We start from the raw sequence: 23,907 nt of genomic DNA, 5'->3' as shown, positions 1-23,907 counted from the left end.
GCATTGTGGCGGGTGCCTGTAATCCCAACTACTTGGGAGGCAAAGGGCAAGAGAATCAGTAAAGAAAAAAAGAAAAAAATTAAAAAAGAAAACTTCAAACTAAGATGAGTGAAAGCCAGCTGAAATTGAAAGCAAAAATAAAAAAAAATTTTTTTTGTTCATCTGGCCTATCTTTAACAGTCATTTTTCACAGACCTCTTCACTAAGCTGTAAATGAAAGAAGAGATAGATTTGTTCCCCTCAAACTAGAGGAGGACAAACTTTCTGGGTTTCCTCTCCTAAAGTGGCTTGAATATTCAATAGTTCTGTTACATACCAAAGAGGCAGAACGTTTGGTTCTAAAGCACAGCTGCTGTTCAAAGGAATCTGAAAATTCCTCAATTTTGGAATTGGATCTTCGTTTTGATACCATTGGCTCCTTGCATGACTCATCGCCTGAGTATTTTCTGTAATCCTGTGTGTGGGTATGGCATCGGAATTCCTGGTCCTCATGAGAATGCCTTCTATGATGGTGATCAGATGAGGTGATTCTGGAAAGCACAGGAAACTGGGAATACAGAATGAACAATTTTACAATATAAAGAGATTATACAATGTTAGCATAGAAGCAGAATGGCTACAAACTAAACAGATACCATGCTGAGCTGAAATGTTATTTTCTTGCTTAGTAAGATCTTTCTCCTATGAAGAGGCAGCAGAGTCAGTTGGCTAAAAGTTTAAGTACAATGGCCCCAAAATACTTTGTTGCTTACTGCTTCACCATTAGGACACAAACATGAAGCCCTCCAAGCCTTGAATCTATATATAAAAATAAATTCCAAAAGGATGTTTTAGAATCATTTAATGAAGCCATAAATGCCTAAGGAATAATATCAAGGTGAATATGTAACCTCTATATATAAAAGAGAAGGAATCTTTAAGCAAAAGAGTCATAAGGAAAAGAAGCCATAAGGAAAAAATAAATTATATAAAAATAAAGCTAATGGCTTGGCGCCTGTGGCTCAAGTGGCTAAGGTGCCAGCCACATACACCTAAGGTGGCAGGTTCGAATCCAGCCTGGACCCGCCAAACAACAATGATGGCTGCAACCAAAAAACAGCCGGGTGTTGTGGCGGGCACCTGTGGTCCCAGCTACTTGGGAGGCTGAGGCAGGAGATTTGCTTGAGCCCAGGAGTTGGAGGTTGCTGTGAGCTATGATGCCAGAGCACTCTACCCAGGGGGACAGCTTGAGGCTCTGTCTCAAATAAATAAATAAATAAATAATAAAGCTAATGTGTATGCAAAGTAACAAACAATACTAAATCATAGATTCAAAAAACTAAAAAAGTTGTTACATATTATTAATCTTTAATAAACGTCCTGAAAGTCAGTAAGTACCATCTCACACATGCATACAAAGAGGCCATAATACAATGACATCAATGGTAAAATCTCAGTTGGAAAATGAGCAAAGGACAGACAGTCTAGAGAAGCCAAACTTCCTGAAAGAATTATGACACTTGCTCTCTCAATTTCTCTCACTCTCAACCCACTCCAATCTGGCTTTTGCACCATAACTAATTATATTCAGGGTATCGGTATCCATGTTGCCAAATTGTGTGCACTTTTTGGTCTTTATCTTAGTCATTCAGCAGCATCCAACTGGATTGCCCACAGGACCTTCCCGGGAGACTCTTTTCCTTCTACCACTGCCACCTCTTGCTTTCTCTTTGATCTTTTCTGCCATTTGTGATTTAGATATTTTTTGTTTACTTTTTCCTTCTATCAGCTCATAACTGTTGGAGTCCTCCAAAGTTCTAGTCTTCTTTCTCTACCTTTCCTTTATCACAACTATGATCAATAATTTGGGTATGTTTATTCAGTGTCTCTCTTCTCCATTAGACTGTATGCTCCATCACGTCAAGGGCTATTGATACAGGACAGGTGGTGCCCCAGCCAGCTCAGCCGAGCTGGGCTAGAGGACCCGCCGCTTCGCCTTAGCGGTGTAGGTACAGCGGCAGTCAGCCGGCAGAGGAACCAGCAGGCTAGAGTGTAGGCAAGGGGAGAGGAGCTCCCTCCCCTACCGGAGGCTCCAGTAGCCAAAGAGACCCGACAACTGCTGGGGAAACACGGCACCTTGATGTCTCCTTCCTGTTTACACATCTGACTAAATATGGAACGCCCTTTTCCTATGCCTAGGTCAATTTCATGTAAGTTTCCTAGGCCTCAGTTTTGTGAATGAACTATAGCCATTCATTAGTACATTCATTCACCCTGCCCCAGCAGAAGAGACTGTGTCCATTCTTTAGTACATTCATTCACCCTGCCCCAGCAGAAGGAACTATGTCCATTCATTAGTACATTCATTCACCTTGCCCCAGCAGAAGAGACTGTGTCCATTCATTAGTACATTCATTCACCTTGCTCCAGTGGAAGGGACTGTGTCGGTTCGTTTCCTGGCCTCCTATAGAAGGAACTCATGCACCTATAAATACTGCTAAATGGAGAGAGACGGAGAGAGAAAAATGGAGAGAGCTTTTCTATCCCGACTAGGGTTTTCTCTCCCTTCCAGGAACTTTAGTGTTTTTGTATTCTTTTCTGTAAATAAATTCTGTCTTGCCACTGATCTATAGTGTACAGATGTATTCTTCAATCGAGACTGAGAACCTGAAAGTCCGGTATCACTATGTTTTAATCTCTGCTAGTACCAAGCAGCTTGCCTTGTTCATGGTATAAGTTCATTCAATATATACCAAAGGAATGAATGCACAGAATAATGAAGAAAGAAAAGGGAATATCAAATGCTCAGAAATGTTTATTTGCATTAGTAAAAATTACGTAAAATGAAACAACATAAGATTTTACCTTTCAAGTTAGCAAAAAAGGTATGTATTTTTAGTGCTACCAACACTGGCAAGAGTACAGAGAGATAAGAACTCTCATCCCTTACTGGTGCGATTACAAATGTGTACAGCCTCCCTAGTAAGCCTTTGGCAATATGTGTCAAAGAGCTTAAAATATCCCCTTCCTTAGATCCAGCCATTGCACATTGTTATGGGCTGATCGTGCACTTCCCCAAATTCAAATGTTGAAGCCCTAACCCCTAGCAGCTTGGAATGTTATTGCATTTTGTAATAGGGCCTTTGAAAGGGTGATTAGCTTAAAATGAGGTCATTAGGGTGAGCCCCAATCCAATTTGAATGGTGTCTTATAAGAAGAGGGAATTTGGACACACAGAGTGAGTGACACCAGGTGTGTTTGCTCATAGACGAAAGACCATGCGGGGACACGGTGAGAAGGTAACCATCTACAACCAAAAGACAAATGCCTCAGAAGAAATCTTGGACTTGGTTTTCTAGCTTCCAGAACTGTAAAAAAATAAATTCCTGTTGTTTAAACCACATAGTCTACAGACTGATGTTTTGATAGGGGAGCTCTAGCAAATGCATACAATGTATCTAGAAACTTACTCTCAAAAAATAATCAGAAATATGGCTAAAGATTTTTAAAGCTGCTAAGATACCTAAGACAAATCTGTATGTATTAGTCCATTTACTGCATGTCAGTCATGGTACCAGGTGCTCTGGATAAGGTAGGGAGCAAAAAAGGCACAGGGTCCCCCTCTTGCCTGGAGCCTGTACCTGCATGGGAGGTAGACATTGAACAAAGAGGGCATATGCCTGCATCCTTAGCTAAATGCTATGAGGGGAAAATTCAGGGTGCAGTGAGAGGGTAGAACAGGGTCAAAGTATTTATGTTTGAGTGGGTGCTAGGGGGCCAAGCAGGGGGATCAGAGGAGCCTTCTGTAAATGCGTGAGGACTGAGTTGCCATCTGAAGGAAGAGCAAGGATTAATCAGGAGACAGGCATTGCTCTTCTGCAGAGGAGGAGTTTGGGAGGAGCTTGCTGGCCTGAAGGAAGACCCTGGTGGGGCTGGGGAGTGCCAAGGGCCTGAGAGGAGCAGGAGGGCTTCCACAAGGAGACACTGAGGGATTTCAAGGAGGGCAGTTTCACAAGGTTGGCAATGCTCACGTATACCACGCTGTTGTCAGAGGTTTCCTCTGCAATGTGTTCTTGGTTTTTCCATTTTCCTTTTCAGTATTTTTATGGTTATCACTAGTGATTATGTATAATAGATCAGGAAAAAAAGATAACATCTAAAAATTTGCTACTGGGAGTGAAATGTGATTTTGTACAAATGTCCTCTTCCATTAAGGAACCTATAAAGAGCCGGTGCAGTGGCTCACTCCTGTAATCCTAGGACTCTGGGTGGCCGAAGTAGGTGGTCCACCTGAGCTCAGGAGTTGGAGACCAACCTGAGCCAGAGCAAGACCCCCATCTCTAAATAGCCAGGCATGGTGGCCACTGCCTATAGTCCCAGCTACTTGGGAGGCTGAGGCAAGGGGATCACTTGAACCCAAGAGTTTGAGGTTGCTGTGAGCTATGAACCTAGGGGCACTCTACCAAGGGTGACAAAGTGAAACTCTGTCTCAAAAACATAAATAAATAAATAAACAAAGGAACCTAAACAACTCCAGGAGTGAACCCTGATGTAAAGTGCAGACTCTGGGTGGTGATGTGTTGCAACAGGTTCGTCAACTGTAACAAACACACCCCTCTAATGGGGGTGGCTGTGCATGTGTGGGAGCCTGGGGGACAGGAGAAATCTGTACCTTCTGCTCGATATTGCTTTGAACTTAAAAATGCTCTAAGAAAAGAAATTTTCTTTTTTTAAAAATACCAAGGAACTTAAAAGGAATGGGGGAGGGGAACTGGTTATGTAATATCTTCACTTCAACAGCTTCACTATTTGATGTTATTTATTCTGCCTTTAACTGCAGTCACCCTTCAGTTGTATCCTTCTTGCCCTGGAGCAAATGGGTAACAGCAATATGGACACAATAAGGAGAAAGATCCAGTGCTGGGGTGATAAGACTAGTATTGAGTCTTTCTTTTTTTTTTTTTTTTTGAGACAGAGCCTCAAGCTGTCCCCCTGGGTAGAGTGCCATGGCATCACAGCTCACAGCGACCTCCAACTCCTGGGCTCAAGCGAGTCTCCTGCCTCCGCCTCCCAAGTAGCTGGGACTACAGGTGCCTGCCACAACAGCTGGCTATTTTTTGGCTGCAGCCATCATTGTTGTTTGGCGGGCCCAGGCTGGATTCAAACCCACCACCTTAGGTGTATGTGGCTGGTGCCTTAGCCGCTTGAGCCACAGGTGCTGAGTCTGGTATTGAGTCTTCATGCACAGCATATACCAGGCACTGAGGGGCCAAGTCCTTGATTGCTAACCCCAGAATAAATTCTATTGGGCAATGATTCTTCCCCATCTGCAGATGAGGAAAATGAATCCTAGTGATGGTAAGTCTTGCCTAAGACTTATGTAACTAGTGACTTTACTGGGAGATAAGTGACATGCCTTACCACGAGACCCCTCATTCCTAGATTTGCAAGCCTACATCCTTCATCTTCAACAGAAGCAATGACTTCACTCTGGAGTAAAGTAGCCTGTTAATGGGACTTGCGAAAATGTGCCAATTTTAATAAAAGTCTATTACAAAAGTAATATTAAATTAAATGTCTATAGGGATTAGAGTAAAAGAATTTTATTTGAGGAGTATTTTATATCTTACTCTACGGCAGGGTGAGGTAGTTCACACCTGTAATTCTAGCACTTTGGGAGGCTGATGCAGGAGGATCACTTGAAGCTAAGAGTTCAAGACCAGCCTGAGTAACAATGATACCCTGTCTCTACAAAAAATAGAAGGAAAAAAAATTTTAGCTAGGTGTGGTGTTATGTGTCTATAGTCCCTGTCACTTGGGAGGCTGAGGCAGAAGGATTGCTTCAGCCCAGAAGTTTGAGGTTGCTGTGAGCTATGATGACACCACTGTGCTCTAATCTAGGCACCACTGTGCCCTATCTCAAAACAAACAAACAATAAACAACCACACTTAGTCTAAAGCTATCATCAGGCAAGAGGACCCTAGCTATACAGAAGACAGCACCAAGAAAAACAAACTTTTAAGTTTTGATAAAATGATGCCTCTTTTCTACATAATAAAGATAAGCTTAATGCCATGGACTGGATATCCTTTTGGGAAGCTGAAGGATGTTTTAAACTAATCAATACAATAATTTTTTAACTGGGAAAATGAACAGGCCCTCCTCCATCACACTGTTACACAGTAAATCAATGCAGAAGCTTCACGGAGACCCTATAATAAGCCATAAAATAGCTAACCCAAGGAGAGTTATAAGAAGTGACTCCTCGGAGCTTGTGATGCTTCATACCTCAGGCACTTGAAATCCTTACCTGGGGCATAATTCAAGGACTTGTCTCACTCATCCAGAAGTTCAAGTACTCAAACTAAGCCCAACTAACTCCAAATGACATTAAATTCAGTTTTATACATAAATGTTTCCCCTACTAGTTCTCAACTCTCTGGTGATCATCATTCTTGGGATGAAAATGCATTAGTCAGCTTGGGCTGCCTTAACAAAACATCATAGCTGGGTAGCTTGAAGAACAGAAATTTATTTCTCATGGTTTTATAGGCTGGCAAGTCCAAGATCAAGGTTCTGGCTAACTTGGCTCCTGGTAAGGAATCACTTCCCAGCATGCAGACGGCTGCTATCTCACAGTGTCCTCACACGATTGCTTCTTTGTGCTCATGTGGGGAGAGGAAGAAAAAGAGCATGCTGTCTGGTTCCCTTCTTACAAAGGTATTAATCCTACGTTGGTCTGACCTCATGGCCTCATTTGACCGTGATTATCTCCCAGAGGCCCCATCTCCAAATATCATCACATTGGAGATTAGGGCTTCAACACATGAATTGGGGATGGGGAGACACAGCCCATAACAGAATATTTGCCATCTGTCAGTCTGTAGTGTCAACTTACCAACTCTTTTCTCATGTAATATAAAAGAGAAACGTTAAAGACAATGAAGAAAAGAGAAAAGGAAAAACTCTAGAGCTTTCTGCAGGAATGAACTGAAGGCACCTGGAAAAATTCCCAAGTTTCAAGCCTTCTGACAAAGAAGGAGATGAAGGAGGAGGGAAGGAAGGGTGGAAGAGGAAGAAGAGGGAAAGAACTTGTTGCCCTTTTACTGAGCACCAGGCACTGTCCTAAGCATTGTACGTACACTGCGCATTGACTCTCCTTGTGAGGTATACACTATTATCAGCCCTCCCATTTACAAATAGTGAATCTAAGGCAGAGAGAAGTGAAGCAGCTTACTCAGAGTTATGTCCCTGGTAGGTGAAGAGTGTGAGAGGCTAGCTCCAGAGCCTTGTTCTTAACCCTTCACTTGGCTGCCTTTCTAGAAACTCTTCCACCTTAGCATCTAATAGAGGAGAGAAAAGTCCATAGAATATTATCCTAAAAGTTCCCTTATAGAGTTTTCACTGGTGCCTGAAATTCTATCACCAGGTATAATCCTTTGGATTTAGTAATAGTCCTCCTATTACTAAAATTAATACAAATGTTGATAAGGGGGGACAAAGGGAGGAGGGGAGGAGGGAGAGGGATTAGTAAACTCTCCCCTAATGTGCACAACAATAAGGGTATACAGCACACCCCCGGGTGAAGGCCTCAACTACTACTCTGAACTTTACCTAACAAAAGCAAACAATGTAACCTAATCATTTGTACTTCCATATTAATCTGAAACTTAAAAAAAAAAAATTTAATACAAATGTGATCTAAAGTCACTGCCAATTGTGAAACTTTATAGTACCTGTTCTCCCTCCAGATTTGTGTGAAATCCCCTAAGGGAGCCTTGCCACCAGCCCTGTAGTGAAGTTCTGTAAGAAAGAACAAGAATGGGGCCCAGGATGGGCCTAATGCCTGCAATTCCAGCATTCTAGGGTGGATTGCTTGAGCTCAGTAGTTCCAGACCAGCCTGAGCAAGAGCCAGATCCCATCTCTAAAAACTAGCCAGGCATTATAGCGGGTGCCTATAGTCCAAGCTACTCAAGTGGCAGAGGCAAGAAGATCTCTTCAGTCCAAGAGTTTGAGGTTGCTGTGAGCTATGATGCCAAGGAACTCTACTGAACGTGACAAAGTGAGACTCTGTCAAAAAGGAAAAAAAGGAAGGAAAGAAGGAAGGAAGGAAGGAAGGAAGGAAGGAAGGAAAGAAGGGCGTGCAGCCATCATAAGTTAATGAAGAATAAAATTAAGAGGCTCATGCCCATAATCCCAGCACTCTGGGAGTCTGAGGCAGGTAGATTGCCCTGAGCTTAGGAGTTTGAGACCAGCCTGAGCCAGAGTGAAACTCCACCTCTAAAAATAGCCGAGCATCGTGGCAGATACCTGTAGTCCCAGCTACTTGAAAGGCTGAGGTAAGAGAATCTTGTAAACCCAAGAGTAGCTATGAGCTGCGACACACAGCACTCTACCAAGGATGGCAAAGTAAGATTCTGTCTCAAAAAAAAAAAGAAAAATAGAAATAAAATTGAAAATTAAAATTACCTTTCACTGCTTCAAATTGAGGATAAAAAGAGAGAACATGAAATGGGGAAAGGTAATTTTTTAAAAAGAAAAAGAAAAGAAAAAGCCTTGGGCACAGTTAGGTAGAGGCTTGTTTTTGCCCCCTCCAAGTCTACCATGTGAGCAAACACATGCTGCGCCTGCCCTGAGCACGGAGGACGCCTGGGCAGGTCCCCTGGGAGTCAGCAGAGCCCTAGGCCAGGGAACTCTGCTCCTCCTCAGAGATTATTCACTTAGCGCAATCCTCCTCTCCACTAGACCCAGGCTATGCAGCACAATGTGGAAGAAATCACGTGAAGCTGAAGGAGACGATGACCAGAAAACTGAATAGATTAAAATATTAAAAATGTACTTACAATGAGCAGAATAAGTCAATGATAGGGGAACTATTTTACTTAGTTTGGTATTATGTGGTATTGGAGACAGGAGGCAGATCGGTTTAATAATAAGAGAGACTTTGTGTCATATTATTTTTCTCCACCAAGAGAAATAGGACAAAAAATTCAGCCCATAACAATATGCAATGGCTGGATCTTTATTCACTTTAAATCAGTACACAGACTATAGTGAGTCTGGACAAACAGTAGTGCTCTAAGAAAAGACTTCAGCTTTACCCCTAACTGTCAAATTTGTATTTTCTTTCTTTTCTTCTCTCTCCTTTTTTTTTTTTTTCCCTTGAGACAGAGTCTCACTCTGCAGCCCTGGGTAGAATGCTGTGGCATCATAGCTCACAGCAACCTCAAACTCTTGGGCTTAAGTGATCTTCTTGCCTCAGCCTCCTGAGTAGCTGGGACTACAGGTACCCACCACAACACCAAGCTAGTTTTTCTACATTTAGTAGAGACAGGGTTTGGCTCTTGCTCAGGCTCGTCTTGAACTCCCCGGCTCAGGAAATCCACCCGCCTCAGCCTCTCAGAGTGCTAGGATTACAGGCACGAGTCACTAGCTTAGCCCTATATTTTCCACTACACTAAAAGTTCCTTTGGGACTAATAGATCAACACTAAGGAAAAAAAAAAAGTTCCACCTGTCCGGGGATCATGTGTGTCTTCTGGTACCCTGTAATCCTATTGAGCCTTACACTATGTGTGGCACCTAGTAGGTGTTCAGTATAGTGATGGAGTGAATCACTCCATCACTATAGGTTTACATGAAGTGTGAGGTTGATGAAGATGTGTCAGAAACTGCATTCAAAACGAGAATGCAGAAGAGAGAAGCTCTTCTCTTCCTATGCGTGTCATGTTGATGGATACAGATTATTAATAGGAGAGAGAGGGAAGGGACTTAAATTGGAGCAGCTGAGGAAAAACGAAAGAAGAGGATTAAAATAAGCTTTTCTTTTCAAATTATTATCGTTGAGCTCAAAACAAGACAAAAGTTGAAAACCAAATTGTTATCCTATCTCTAAGGTAAGAAAAATTTGAACACATTTTAAGTAGGAAAGTTAAATATCCCAGTGCAGATTTGCTTTACCAATATACAGCATTATGTAAATAGAGAATAAAGGATTAGACTCCCTAACTATTAATATCTTCCAGGACTCTGCGCATATCACCTCCGGATCCTCTGATTTGTGTTCTATGCCTATAGTCTCTCTGTTCTGTCAAACTGCAATTTTTTTTAGCCTTTTACAAATTGTTATTTTACATGTTTTGTTTATTTATTTTGGAGATGAGGTCTTGCTATGTTGCCCAGGGCTTGATGACAATCACTTACTCCTGAGCTCAGGTGATACTCCCACCTCAGCCTCCCAAATAGCTGGGATCACAGACGTGAGTCATTGCACTGGCTCGAGATTGTGATTTTTATTTCATGTTTTGTTTCCCTGAATAAACACATGCTTTCTTCATGTTAGTCTGATAATCGTGAAATTCATTATTGACTCAGAATCTAAAGGGGTTAATTCTGGCAAATGCCTACAGCAGGAATGAGCAGAAAAAGATGTCATAAAGTTACTGTTTAGAAGTTTTAGACATAACAGATTCTGTGATTTCCCAATAGTTGAAGGCAAACCACATTGCAACCTGAAAGTGAATCCTCTAAAGAGGGTGGGCTATCTCAGTTTTAAAAGTCTGACAGATGGTAGAGTTGCTTCAAGAAATTATATTTTATAAACAATATTGCTTCCTTTGTTTTCACATTTCCCGTGACTCCAAGGGGCCATTATGATAAATAGCAAAGCACAGTCTTTCTCTTTGGTTGTGCCTTGTTCTCATATCTGGAAACTTGAAACCAACCATGCTCCTCATTCACACAGTATGAATACCTTACTTGATGTGGAATGTAGGAGATTAAAATGAGAAGTGATAAGCTAGTATTTATCTTATAACAGAACATGGAAAGTTAGAGCTAAGAGGGTTCTTGGAGATCATCCAGTCCAACACCTCTTCCTTTTCACTTAAGGAACCTGAAACTCAAAGAAGTGTTGAAATTTGCCCTTTGTCCCTGAATACACAGTTGGCAGGAGATCTACTTTGAAATACAGGGTGTCCATAAATTTGTGTGCAATTAAAAAAAAATTTATAAATGGCACATGACCTTTATGGCCACCCTATGTGTGTGTCTCAAAGAAGCCTCATTGCTCAAACTTATTGATCACCAGGAGTAAAAGAGGTTGCCTTATACGCTTTAATATACTTCGCAGGCATTACACATGTGGGAAGCCCGGAGCCAAAAATATAAAAAAATTGTCCCCAAATGTCCTTGGCTCTGGGGTTGACAGAAGCCGGGGACTGGGGAAGTATTCTCTGGTAGCTAGAATTCCATGACTTAAGAAAAAGAAAAGCTGTATTGTTGCTATGTAGCTGTGAAGCAGGAGACCTATGACTCTCCTGTGCAGTCTTCTAGCACCAAAGTTGAGCCAAGAACTGCTGACTGTACCTGCTGCTGAGTCCACACCTGCTCAGGCCCCTCTTGGGAGCTTTCCTGCTAGCAACCTTCTCCCCAGACACTGAGTGCTCTGCCTAGCCAGAAGAAAATAGAGCTGAGAGCAGGAGAATTTTGGCTCCCTCTCCCATCAAAAAATCAAATGGATTCCCAGAAGAACAAGTATATCAAAAATAGTGATTTGTAATATGGAATTCTCAATTCCCTTGAGGTTCATAAGACACTGAAGCAGTTTTCAGTATTTGAAATGGAAATCACACATCCATCCCCAATGCTACACAAAGTGTAACATCAAGTTTCTTTCCTTTGGCTTGAATTCTGTCATTCAGTGGGATTTTTCAGACCTACGAGGAGCTCTGAACAGCAGTTAAAGATAGCTTAGATAACAAAAAATGAAGAAATCATCACCTATTAGATAATAATCAGTTCCCTTAAAAGATAAGATGAAATAATTAAATGGATTTTTGTGGGTATAAAGAGGTTTGGAAGCACTAGTTTTAAACCAAAGACAACTTTATGCCAAAAGACTCTTTAAAACTTCTCTAAGAGAAACCCCCTCCCATTCCAGCTTTCCCCTGTTTCCATGGCAATAACTCACTGGACAGGGCAGAGAGGTTTTCCTGTGATAGGTGGCTTGTGGTCGGTGGCGCTCCCGGAGTCCTCTCTCATCCTCTTCTCTCCAGCTGTGACCCCAGAAGCTGCTCATCCATTTGGCAAAAGACACATCATCGTCGTCATCATCTCTGTGCTCCATGTAAAGGTGATTCAAAAGACGGAAGGCCTGTCCCTAAATCTGACCAAGGGAAATATCACCCAACAGGGCTGACCTGATGAAACCCAGAATCTCCTCCCAAAAGACAAAATGAAACTGATATTTTAAAACGGTCTCCAACCATGGCATCCTTGAAGGAGAAAGATTTACTAAACAACCACTTCATCATCAGGCAGCCTTGGGCAATGTCTATTTATAAATTGTGCAGCCCACATTCCCCTCCCCCTTGTCTTTTTAAATTGAGAGGCTGTCTAATCCTTCCATTGCTGGGGCTTGTGCCTCACAGCCTAAGGGTGAGAAGCAGTCCGCTGCCTGGTTTTTCCCTGTGCTTTGTTGCTCACGGCATGTGATGGCATCTCCAGCTGTCAATGATGATGGAGCATGACCCTCACATATGCCTCACAGCTCCAGGCTAGCTCTGAAATGGGGCCACGCATAAGGAACAGACTAACTGCAGTTTGCAAGGCGGCCAGCTGCAAATGTAAATAATATACAAGTGCATGTAAAATTTATAAATCCTATGTGCACAGCTTGACAGATATTTACATGTGTTTACCACCATGCAGGTGAGGACATGGACCATTTCCAGCACCCCAACCAGCTTCCCCTATCCCTCTTCCAATCCATACTTCCTTCAAAAGGTTACCATTTCTGACCTCTGTCACTACAGATTAATTTTGCCTGTTTTTGAACTTTCTTCCAGTGGTGTTGTACAATATCTATTATCTGTGTCATTCAACTTTTTTCAGTGAGATATATTCATGTTCTGGCAGCCACAGTAGTTTATACTGTTGCATTATATTGCATTGTATGAGTGCCCCATGGTATTTTTTAATTAAGCCTACTACTGATGGCCATTTGGGGCTGTCCTTTGGGTTATTTCCAGTTGGGACTATTATAGATAAAACTTCTATGAACATTATAGTCTCCTTCTTTTAGTAGGTATTTTTTTCAAGATAAAGAAAATATTATTTGGAGCCTATATTTTATGATATTATTTGGAGCCTAATATATGGAGCCTATATTTTGCATCTAATGTGGAGCCAACTACTTCACATATGCCAACTTCATTATGACAACTCTGTGACTGGAAGATTTGTATCCCATTTTTTTTTTGATAGGGAAACTGAGTTTCAAATAGACCAACCCTTGCCAAGGTGAAAAATAAAGCCAAGTTTGAAGCAAAAAACAGAGCAACAGCGCCCACGTTCTTTCCATGGTGCTCTGACAGTATTCCAAGAGACCTTTGGGAAATCTTGCATTTTCAAACACGGATTCTTGGCCATTTGTCATAGAGCTGCAAAAATATAGGTTTGATAACTATGACCAATGTTTGTGGAGCATGGTATCACAACTAAGGAAAAGTAACCAAACCGACTTGGCACCGGTGGCTCAAGTGGCTAAAGTGCTAGCCACATACACCTAAGGTGGTGGGTTCCAATCCAGCCTGGGCCCACCAAACAACAATGATGGCTGCAACCAAAAAAACACAGCCAGGCGTTGTGGCGGGCGCCTGCAGTCCCAGCTACTTGGGAGGCTGAGGCAGGAGACTCACTTGAGCCCAGGAGTTGGAGGTTGCTGTGAGCTGTGATGCCACAGCATTCTATCCAGGGGGACAGCTTGAGGCTCTGTCTCAAAAGAAAAGAAAAAGAAAAGAAAAGTAACCAAACCACAAAATGACTTGCAACATTTTCCTTTAAATAATGAGAAATGCATGCCTGCTACTTTGTAATATTTTTATTAAAGAATTAAGAAAGACTGCCTCTCAATGACCCATACGAAAAAAGAGAAGCTATAATGATATGTCATTACTGTTCCCTTAGGGAAGTAAGGACCAAAGCTACCCATGAAACATGACTATAGACTTCTTTTCCAGACCTCCTAAGATAGGAGTATTCTGGTTTGGTGCCTGTAGCTCAGTAGTTAGGGTACCAGCCACATGTACCAGAGCTGACAGGTTTGAACCCAGCCTGAGCCTGCTAAAAAAAAAAAAAAAAAAAAACTGGACCCTGTAGTTTCAGCTACCTGGGAGGCTGAGATAAGAGAATCGCTTAAGCCCAAGAGTTGGAGGTTGCGCCACAGCACCCTACCTAGGGAGATAGCTTAAGAACCAGTCTCAAATAAATAAATACATACATAAATGGGGATAAGATGGAGAAATCAGTGCAGAGAATATCTAATTTCTACTTAAAAGTACTTAGAGGGAAATTGATGGGACCTTATATTAGAACCTCTTTGACTGCTGGCCATCTCTTGGCGTGCTAAACCCTTCCTTTAATGCCTTATAGACAGAATTAACTAAGGTATTGGCAGATGTTCAGGGATAAAAAGGTGATGTAGCAAGCCTGAGGCTGTTTATCCTTAGAATGATTCGCTTATGAGGTTGGCCCTTGGCTAGCATCTGGAAAATTGTCTGTCAATAGTTTTTTACAGTAATATAAAACATCCTCTAAATGATAAAAATATGTCTTATGCTTAGACTACACATACAATCAGGCATCCTCAAACTATGGCCCACGGGCCTGCCCAGAACATTTATCCAGCCCGACAGGTGTTTTTGTCGCTGCTGCCTGTCCTGCTTAGCAGTGGACTCATCCCAGGGCCCGTAGTCCGGCCCTCCAATGGTCTGAGGGACAGTGAACTGGCCCCCTGTTTAAAAAGTTTGAGGGCCCCTGCGTAGATTATGCTGAGCACCTGTTTTCTTTCTGGGAGTCTGGAATTTTGGTATGCACTAGGCAGAGAGTATATCTTGGTCAGTTTAGGCTGCTAAACAAAAACTATGACTGTGTGCCTTAAATAACAAACATTCATTTCTCACAGTCCAGGAGGCTAGGAAGTCCAAGATCAAGGCACTAGCAGAACGAGTGATGGGTGAGGACCCGTTTCTGCGTTCATAGATAGTTGCCTTCTCACTGTATCTTCATATGGCAGTGAAGGGCCATTTTTCATATCTCTTCTTACAAGGGCACTGTATTCATCAGTGTTCTCCAGAGTAGGAGACGTAGACTGTATATATATGAGATACATATGAGGAATTGACTCATGCAATTGTGAAGGCTGAGAAATCCCACAATCTACCATCTGCAGGCTGGAGAGCCAGGAAAGCCGGTAGTATAATTCAGTCTGAGTCCTAAGGTGTACAAACCAGAGGATCCAGGGGTATAAATCCCAGTGTGAGGGCAGGGGAAGAGGAGATGAGATGTCCCAGATCAAGCAGTGAGGCAGGGAAAAGAGGGCAGATTTCTCCTTCCTCCACCTTTTGCTCTGTCCAGGCCCTCAAACTGAATGATGCCCACCCACCCACACTGGGGAGAGCCATCTAGTTTACTGAATTCACTGATGCAAATGCTATTCTCATCCAGAAATACCCACATACAGACATCCAGAAATAATGTTTAATCTGGGGACCCTGTAGCTAGTTAAATTGACACATAAAATTAACCATAAGAGGCACTAATCCCATTCACAGGGCTTCACCCTCATGACCTATTTATCCCACCCAAACTCCACCTCTGGGTACCATTACATTGGGGATTTGTTTTAACATAGGAGTTCTGGGGGACACAAATATTCAGTCCACACCATGTAGTCCATACCTTACATGACCAGCACACAATATAAAGCCTGCACACAAGTCTCTGATGAGCAAGCAGACAGCACTTCACACATGTTGCCACAGTGCACGACTGGAGGAATAAGCACATCCTGTGGGAATTTACTGGAATAGGGCTTTTGGAAGTTTGTGCCTGGCTTCCTCCAAACGTCACCCCATATGCCTTTTCCATTTTCCTTCTCCAGTTAGGCTTTATACCCTAAGTGAAATACATTTTATTCATGGGTACAACTATATGCTGAGTTCTAACAAATCCTTACACTGGGGGTGACAGTATCAGAAGTGGGATTTGCTAAGACAATCCCAATTCACACAAAATACAGCTGAAGTAGTGTTTGGAAAAGGGAAGGATGAAGGAGATGTGATGGTGAACCTTCAATGCCCAGTGACTACCTAGTCAACTGTGGTATGAATAGATGCTGAGATGATGTCTGTTGTGAGAGGCATAAGGGACCTACAGAATTTGAAAATGATGAATCCATCCCTAGGAGAATGGCTTCACTGGATTCCCTGACTTCTCAACCATGGAAACAGAAGTGAGGGGATTAAATAGTGCATCCTGGATAATGCCTTTGGCCTTTGTTCTCTCCCCTAGGTCAGAGAACAAAGGCCCCAATTTTCCCAAAACACGTTTTGGACTGGCCAAAAAATATTTAGTGTTTATACTGCTTTTTCCTCCAAGTAAGAAGGAAAAAAGATTAAGTCAGTTCCAAGGACTGGAACAGGCTTTAGATAAACCAGAAGCAAAGGAGAAGGGCAGTGGATAACACTCCATCCACTGGTACAGAAGCCCCTTATATTCCAGCTGAGAGTCCCTTAGCAACTGGAATGTTAATCTTATAAATGTTGAATTACTACTGGGGGTTTGAGTAAACTTATAATGAAAAAAAAAAGGAGATTTACTTATTTATTTATTTTGAGACAGAGTCTCAGGCTATTGCCCGGGGTAGAGTGCTATGGCGTCACAGCTCACAGCAACCTCAAACTCTTGTGCTTAAGTGATTCTCTTGCCTCAGCCTCCCGAGTAGCTGGGACTACAGGTGCCTGCCATGATGCATGGCTAGTGGGTTTTTTTTCTATTTTTAGTAGAGACAGTTTCTCACTCTTGACCAGGCTAGCCTCCAACTCCTGAGCTCAGGCAACCCACGTGCCTTGACTTCCCAGAGTGCCAGAATTACAGGCACGAACCACTGTGCCTGGTCTCATTTTTATATTTCTTTACAGAAATTTCTATTCAAGCCTTTCATCCATTTTTTGAACTGGGTTGTTTATCTTTTTGGTGTTGAGTGCTATTTATGTAATATATGGTTTACAAATTTAAAAATGAAAATAAAAAGCAGGCTCAGCGCCTGTGGCTCACGTGACTAAGGCACCAGCCACATACACCTAAGGTGGCAGGTTCGAATCCAGCCCAGGCCACCAAACAACAATGACGGCTGCAACCCCTCCCCCCAAAAAACTAGCCGGGCATTGTGGCGGGTACCTGTGGTCCAGCTACTTGGGAGGCAGAGGCAGGAGACTCACTTGAGCCCAGGAGTTGGAGGTTGCTGTGAGCTGTGATGCCATAGCACTCTACCCAGGGGAATAGCTTGAGGCTCTGTCTCAAAAAAAAAAAAAAAAAAAAGAAAAGAAAAGAAAAAGCAGTTCTTAGTTTGCTAATAAGTTCTTATAACATCAGATGTCTGACCCTGGGAGGCTGATGATTTTCTAGCCTAATGTGCATATTTTAAGTAGGTCCATTTGAGCTCTAAAACTGACAATGAAAAAAGGTCTTTAAAAAGCTGTGCTTGTTTCTTTGACTTAGAACACAGCTATTTGGCCCTGCTGCCTCTTGGCTTTGCTGCTGCTAAAGAAGAAAAGCCACTAGTTTTTTTGGAATCCAGAATTCACAGATCCTAACCACCTGGAGCTACTAAGCTAAAACCTAGTACTATCTGCTATGGATAGTTCTAAACTCGGAAAGTGGGCATATCGATGAAGAGAATTCAGACTCTTGGACTACACTGTAGTTTAGTTTATGACAACCCTCTGTGGGGCCACAAACTATATAAACATCACAGATGCTGACTGGACAACATGGGTTATTTGCATGGGACCATTTTAACCCAAGCTGCTAACAGGAGTAGTTGCATCAGAAATGACTGATCACTAGAAACCTAACTGTCCAAAGCTGCAGGTTAGGAGAGAGAACATCACAGGAAGTGGACCTCTCCATCCACTCTGACAGATGGGACTACCAGCCCTTTCTCAGGGATGTCTCACTGAAGTCGACAATGACAGCTTGCCAGATTCTTTGAAATTTGCAACAGGGAACTGATGGTTTGGCTCTAGTTTGCTTAACTCCCTCCTTAGTTAGGCAGTTTGATGCTAAATGCAGCTGTCTCCAGAGATTGATCTTTTCTGGGCTGTTTTCTGAATGAATGATCAAGACAAAAAGAATGGAGGGTTATGTAAATACCTTCCAAAAATTTTGGAAAATTCAGGGTTTTGTCCTAACCAATTTCTAAACAGCACGTGTTTTTTTATGGTCAAGTTCGATTAAAAAAAATTTTTTTTCTATGTAAGTTTTTTTGTCTCTCTTACACTCAACCCTTCTTAATAAAAGATCTAGATGAGAATAAAAAATAATTGGGGAGAAATGTAAAGTTATGATGTCTGAATGAGTCACCCTGTTTTGTAATAAACACAGAAAAAAACCAAAACTCAGCATCTCTGGAGTAAGAGGAAAGAGGGCATTAACAGTGTTTCTCAGAACTGGTGCTGAACACCAACATGTCCTTGCTAAGAAGCTGTGAGGTTCTGAATTCAAGCTCACTGCTGAGCCTGTGATCGCAACAAACAGCTCAGACTGGGAGCAAGGCGTGGCCCAGCCCCTGCACTCTCCAAGAATACCTCCACACTCATGAGTTGTCTACATTTATGATGCAAATGAACTAATTCCATAGATGAGCAAAATTAATGCAAATTGTCTGCCTTTGCACAGTCTTTCTAAAACCAAGAACTCAAGTGAATTACTTAGACTGGACAGGGAACTCCAAGACAGGAGGCCTCACGTGGGAACCCCCCTGGAAATCCTGTTAATCTCTATTAATGTATCTTCACTAGGGCAACTTAACAACTGCAAACTCTTTTTTTCCTAAGGGTACTCTCTGGGGTTGGACTTGTGTGTGTACCTTGGCAGTTGTGAACTGCTTGGGTCCTGGAGGGCATAGAAGTCAGCTTTCACTTGCTATCCAGAGTTAGACTGTGCTTGAGTTGAAGCTTCAGGCCAGGTTTTAAAAGTTTAACACAAAAATTTGAGAAAGTCACCGGCTTCCTAAACTCAACATTTATAGTTAACAGGATTTTTAATTGGCTAAATCCAGGAAACTTGAGTTTCAAATAAAGTCAATACTGCAGGTTGGTTTCACCCTACATCATCGGGCTCTATTGATAATATTTTTTTTAATAAAATCCTCAGCCAAGAGGGTTCATATAGCAAGTCTGAAACGGCCTATCCTTTGTAAGTCTTGCTAGCCTTTGGCAGGTGTCTGGGAATGCAGCTGGTAAACAGTTTCTACTGTAACATAAAACTTTCCCTAAATTATAAGAGTGGCTTAAACTGCTTGTATAATCAATGTGATTTATACTGAACAACCAATTTTCTTCTGTGAGTTCAGAATTTTGGTACATGCCTATATGAATAGTACCCAATAAAACCTGAGTACTGGGTCTCTGTTGGACCTTCCTGGTAAACACTTGCCTCGTGCTGCAAGAATTAGCGTGTCCTGTGTGACGCCACTGGGAGAGGGAGCTGGGAAACATAAGCCGGGTTTCCTCTGGACTTTGCCTGTGGGCCTTTTCTCTGTGCTGTCTGGTTCTGTATCCTTTCACTGTAATAAATTTTAGCCATGAGTACAGCTCTACGCTGAGCCCTGTGAGTCCTTTTGTCCAGTCACCACACCTGGGTGTGGTCTTAGGGACCTTCACTACAGGAAGGAAAAGGAACTTTTCAAATCTTTGACCAAATATTCTCCCAAAACAACAGATATAAATTTATCCCAGAAAGAAAAAGGATTTAGCCTACATTACAGAAAATCAGACTTATAACTGCATTTTATTTCCTGGTTATGCCTATTTCTTTAAAAATATGAGGAAAAGATGGCGCCCTGCTCTGCCTGGGCTAAGGTTCCTGTTACAAACCTGGGGCAGTGCAAGAGCCATCCTAGCCAGTATCAAGTCTCAGCACCGGAGAAGAGGCCTCCTAGCAGGAGGCCTGGACATCTGCCATGAGGAGGTGCTGCCAGGGGCACTGGACCTACAGGAGCTGGCCTTTTAACTCTGCACAAAGGCTCTGCCTGTCAAGCTCACAGTGTGTACCCAAAAGCTGTCAAGTGGCTGAGATAGCTGCAGTTGTCTAGAGTTTGAGTGTGTGTGTATTTTTTAACCACGTTTAATGTGACAGGAAAATTTTCTCTTAGAGGATGGGAAGCTTGTGATGTGTTGTTCTCATAGAGAAATCAGACATCGTGGGTGCCCAAGTAATCAGTGAAAATGACCCTTGGGTTATACGAAAATGAAATGACTTTTCAGCGCCTTTTTCCACATCTGTGGCTTTAGGACACTCTGCAATGAGGAAATGAAAATTTCCCCTCTGTCTAGTTCATTCTCTCAGTGTTGAGGTCCCTCTCAGTACAGTACTTTATTTCTTTATTCCATTCTGTTTTCTTAATGCTTTAAGGGGGAGGGGTGTCATTCTTGGTACTACTTTCAAGCTTGACTGAATCAGTCACATAGAGAAAAGACAAGCTCTGTATGGCCAAAAGAATGAAGCTGCTACATTTTTTAACAGTCAAAATATGTCAATTTTGCATTACTGATCATGGGGGTCAATAATAAAATAAATAAGATAAAATCATCAGTGGTTTCTAGATAGTTTTTATTGCTAGAAAGCAGTGCTTGAATGCTTGAAACAGTGTGCTAAGTTCTATTTAATGACCTGATTGTTTCTGTTTGGTAGGTAACATGTCATAATATAATTACCCACTTCTATGTATGGTTTCAAGTTACACTCTGAAGTTTGCTACCTTTTTGAAGTCATCGTCAATGACACAGATTGCTTGTTGTTTAAGTGTCCTAAAGGATGTTCCTGAGTGTACATCATCGTTTTTTATTCTAAAATGCTATGAAGCTTATTATGAAAACTATTTTTAAAACATACCACTGTTGCCATAAAAAGAAAAAATGACAGAGATTTACCTACAAAAATATTGGTTATATGAATATCCAGTTACCTTGACATTAAGCCTCAAAATTCTGCAGTATTTGGCTGATGCACTTTCTGAGATTCAAAGTTGTTAGATCAGTGATTTTCAACCAGTGTGCCACAAGAGGATCTTAGGTATGCAGTGAAAAATTTTAAAGATCATTAATTATTTTCAAAAGAAGTTCAAAGCACAGTAAGTATATACTTTTTTTTTTAACTCTTTTCTTTTAATCAACATAGTTTAAGTGTGTTGTGGAAGTTTAAGTATAGGTTCAAGTGTGCTGAGAGATAAAAAGGTTGAAAAACACTGCATTAGATGTTGGAGTAGGTTTTGAAGAGCTACTACGATATATCATCTCTTCCACAGGAGACCTGCTTCTATCTGCCAAAGAGGCAATCTGTGCAGCTTTGTCTGCAGAAAAGCTATTAATTGGCTGACCTCTCAAGATCTCTTCAATCCCTAGGCACCTATTACTCTAAAACAGATTGAACTACTACTGCTAAAATTTACTACTATGTAAAATCTTCCATCAGACCAGCTCCTCCAGTGTGTTATAATTAAAGTTTCTTACCTTTATTTACTGCAATGTCACAGAATCTAAAGGTAATGAATGTCTCAGCACTTTCTTTTGAGTCCACCTGTCTCTCCGTAAGAAGTATTTCTGAGAAGAACTGGGAGAATTAAGTCCCATGTGTCTCTTATCTGAGAGGGACACAATGTTGCAATTTATAACAAAGGAGTAGATCATCCAATGTCACAAAATACTTGACATTTAGGAAAATAAATTGCAAAGATTAAAGTTTGAGTTGAGAAACAACATGAAGTCTTCACACTATTAGAACACAAAAACATTAATGAAGCTTCTGAAAAATCTTTTCTGAGAATCACATATCATATACTATTAGTATTAATAAGTTCTTTATGGAAAGAAATATGGCTGGATGTATTTAAAAACTTTAAAAAACATTACACCCTTTGACCCAGAATTTCTCTTTTAAGTACTTTTCATAAGTATATAAGAGGTACATATAAAAGATGTTTTTATGATAACATTTTTTAAAATAGCAAAGGTGTGAAAATCTTAAAGGTACAATTAAGAATCAGATTAATAAATTATAATACATTCATATAACAGAATTCTTGCCATCATCAAAAATCATAGGATTTAATGACACAACTTCTCAAAATAAAATATTAGGTGACTAAACATAAAATATAATGCAGGGTGATGGTTAATGGTATGTGTCAACTTGGCTGAACCATGGCGCCCATATATTTGGTCAAACATTATTCTGGATATTGCTATGAAGGTGTTTTTGATGAGATTTATATTCAAATCAATGGATTTTGGGGTAAAGCAGATTGTCCTCCATAATGCATGTGGGCCTCATCAGTTCACTGAAGGCCTGAATAAAGATTGACCTCCCCCGGCTCGGTGCCTATAGCTCAACCGGCTAAGGCGCCAGCCACATACACCTAAGGTGGCAGGTTCGAATCCCCAGCCCGGACCCGCCAAACAACAATGATGGCTGCAACCAAAAAACAGCCGGGCGTTGTGGTGGGCGCCTGTGGTCCCAGCTACTTGGGAGGCGGAGGCAGGAGACTCGCTTGAGCCCAGGAGTTGGAGGTTGCTGTGAGCTGTAATGCCACGGCACTCTACCCAGGGGGACAGCTTGAGGCTCTGTCTCAAAAAAAAAAAGATTGACCTCCCCCAGCAAGAGAGGGTTCTGCCAGCAGACTACCTTCAAACTCCCAAATGTAACATCAGCTCTTCCTGACCCAGCCTGCTGCCTACCCTGTAGATTGTAGACTTGCCAGCCTCCATAATTATGTGAGCCAATTCCTCAAAACAAATCTCTTTATATACATATATACATATTGGAATGGTCCCAAATGTCAACTATGAGTCATGGGATTTGGGACAATTTTATTTTCTTCTTTATGCCTTTACTACTTCCTAAATTCATAAATGATGATGTATGGCTTTTGTAATCATGAATATGTTATTTTAAAACAACCAGTTCATGTCACACTTAATGATGAAAGACTGAAAGCTTTAGCCCTCAGATCAGGAATAAGGCAAGAATGTCCACTCTCACCAACCTTATTTATTCAACGTGGTGTTAGAAATTCTATCCAGTGCAATAAGGAGGAAAAATGGAGGGAAAGGGCAGAAGACGTAAAGAGTGTAAAAAAGAAATAATCATTGCAGACAATAACTTATCTCTGCATAAACTCCCAACGCACTCCTAGAACCTCAAAATGAGTTCAGCAAGATCACAGGAAGATACAGGGTCAACACACATAGACTAAGAACAAACATTTAGAAACCAAAATTTAAAACATAGTATCATTTATAATTTCTTCCAAGAAGTAAAATACTTACATATAAATCTTATAAAACATGTATAGGATCTGTATACTGAAAGTGACAGATGCTGATGAAGGAAATCAAAGATCCAGCAATCACACTACCTGGTATTTATCCAAAGGGAAGAAATCAGCATGTTGAAGACACACTCCCATGTTTATTGCAGCATTATTCACAATAGCTAAGACATAAAATTAACCTAAGTGTCCATCAACAGATAAATGGATAAAGAAAATATGGTGTCTGTATATGATGAAATACTATTCAGCTACAAAAAGAACAAAATCTTGTCATTTTTGATAACATGGATGAGCCTGAAGAACATTTAAGTGAAACAAGCCAGGCACAGAAAGACAAACACTGCATGTCTCTCTCATATGTGACATCTAAAAAAGCTGATCTCATAGAAGAACAGAATAGGATAATTATTGCCAGAAGCTTGGGAAGGAGAGGGATGGAGTGAGGTGGATAAAAGGATATAGGGTACATGGCCACCCTATATAGTAATAGATGGATAGGAGGGGGAGAAGTCCAGAATAGACAAATATCTAG

At 41.4% G+C, this 23,907-nt stretch overlaps 1 protein-coding gene across 3 annotated transcripts in view; it reads right to left on the bottom strand.

Annotated features, from left to right (window-relative positions):
• Window positions 1-23,907, bottom strand: part of LNP1 (leukemia NUP98 fusion partner 1) — a 45,587-nt gene that overhangs the window by 5,233 nt on the left and 16,447 nt on the right. For all 3 annotated transcript variants that reach the window (XM_003783957.3, XM_023509664.1, XM_023509665.1), the window contains exons 2-3: window positions 11,952-12,146; window positions 317-547 (exon numbers count right to left, since the gene is read on the bottom strand). In XM_003783957.3, the coding sequence (XP_003784005.1) occupies window positions 317-547; window positions 11,952-12,107 (387 nt within the window). In that variant the 5' untranslated portion in view covers window positions 12,108-12,146. The remainder of the gene's footprint in view (window positions 1-316; window positions 548-11,951; window positions 12,147-23,907) is intronic.

Source organism: Otolemur garnettii, unplaced genomic scaffold (assembly GCF_000181295.1).
Source record: "Otolemur garnettii isolate 467f Iridium unplaced genomic scaffold, OtoGar3 scaffold00009, whole genome shotgun sequence".
Classification (NCBI taxonomy): domain Eukaryota; kingdom Metazoa; phylum Chordata; class Mammalia; order Primates; family Galagidae; genus Otolemur; species Otolemur garnettii.
This window is presented reverse-complemented; position numbering and strand designations above follow the sequence as displayed.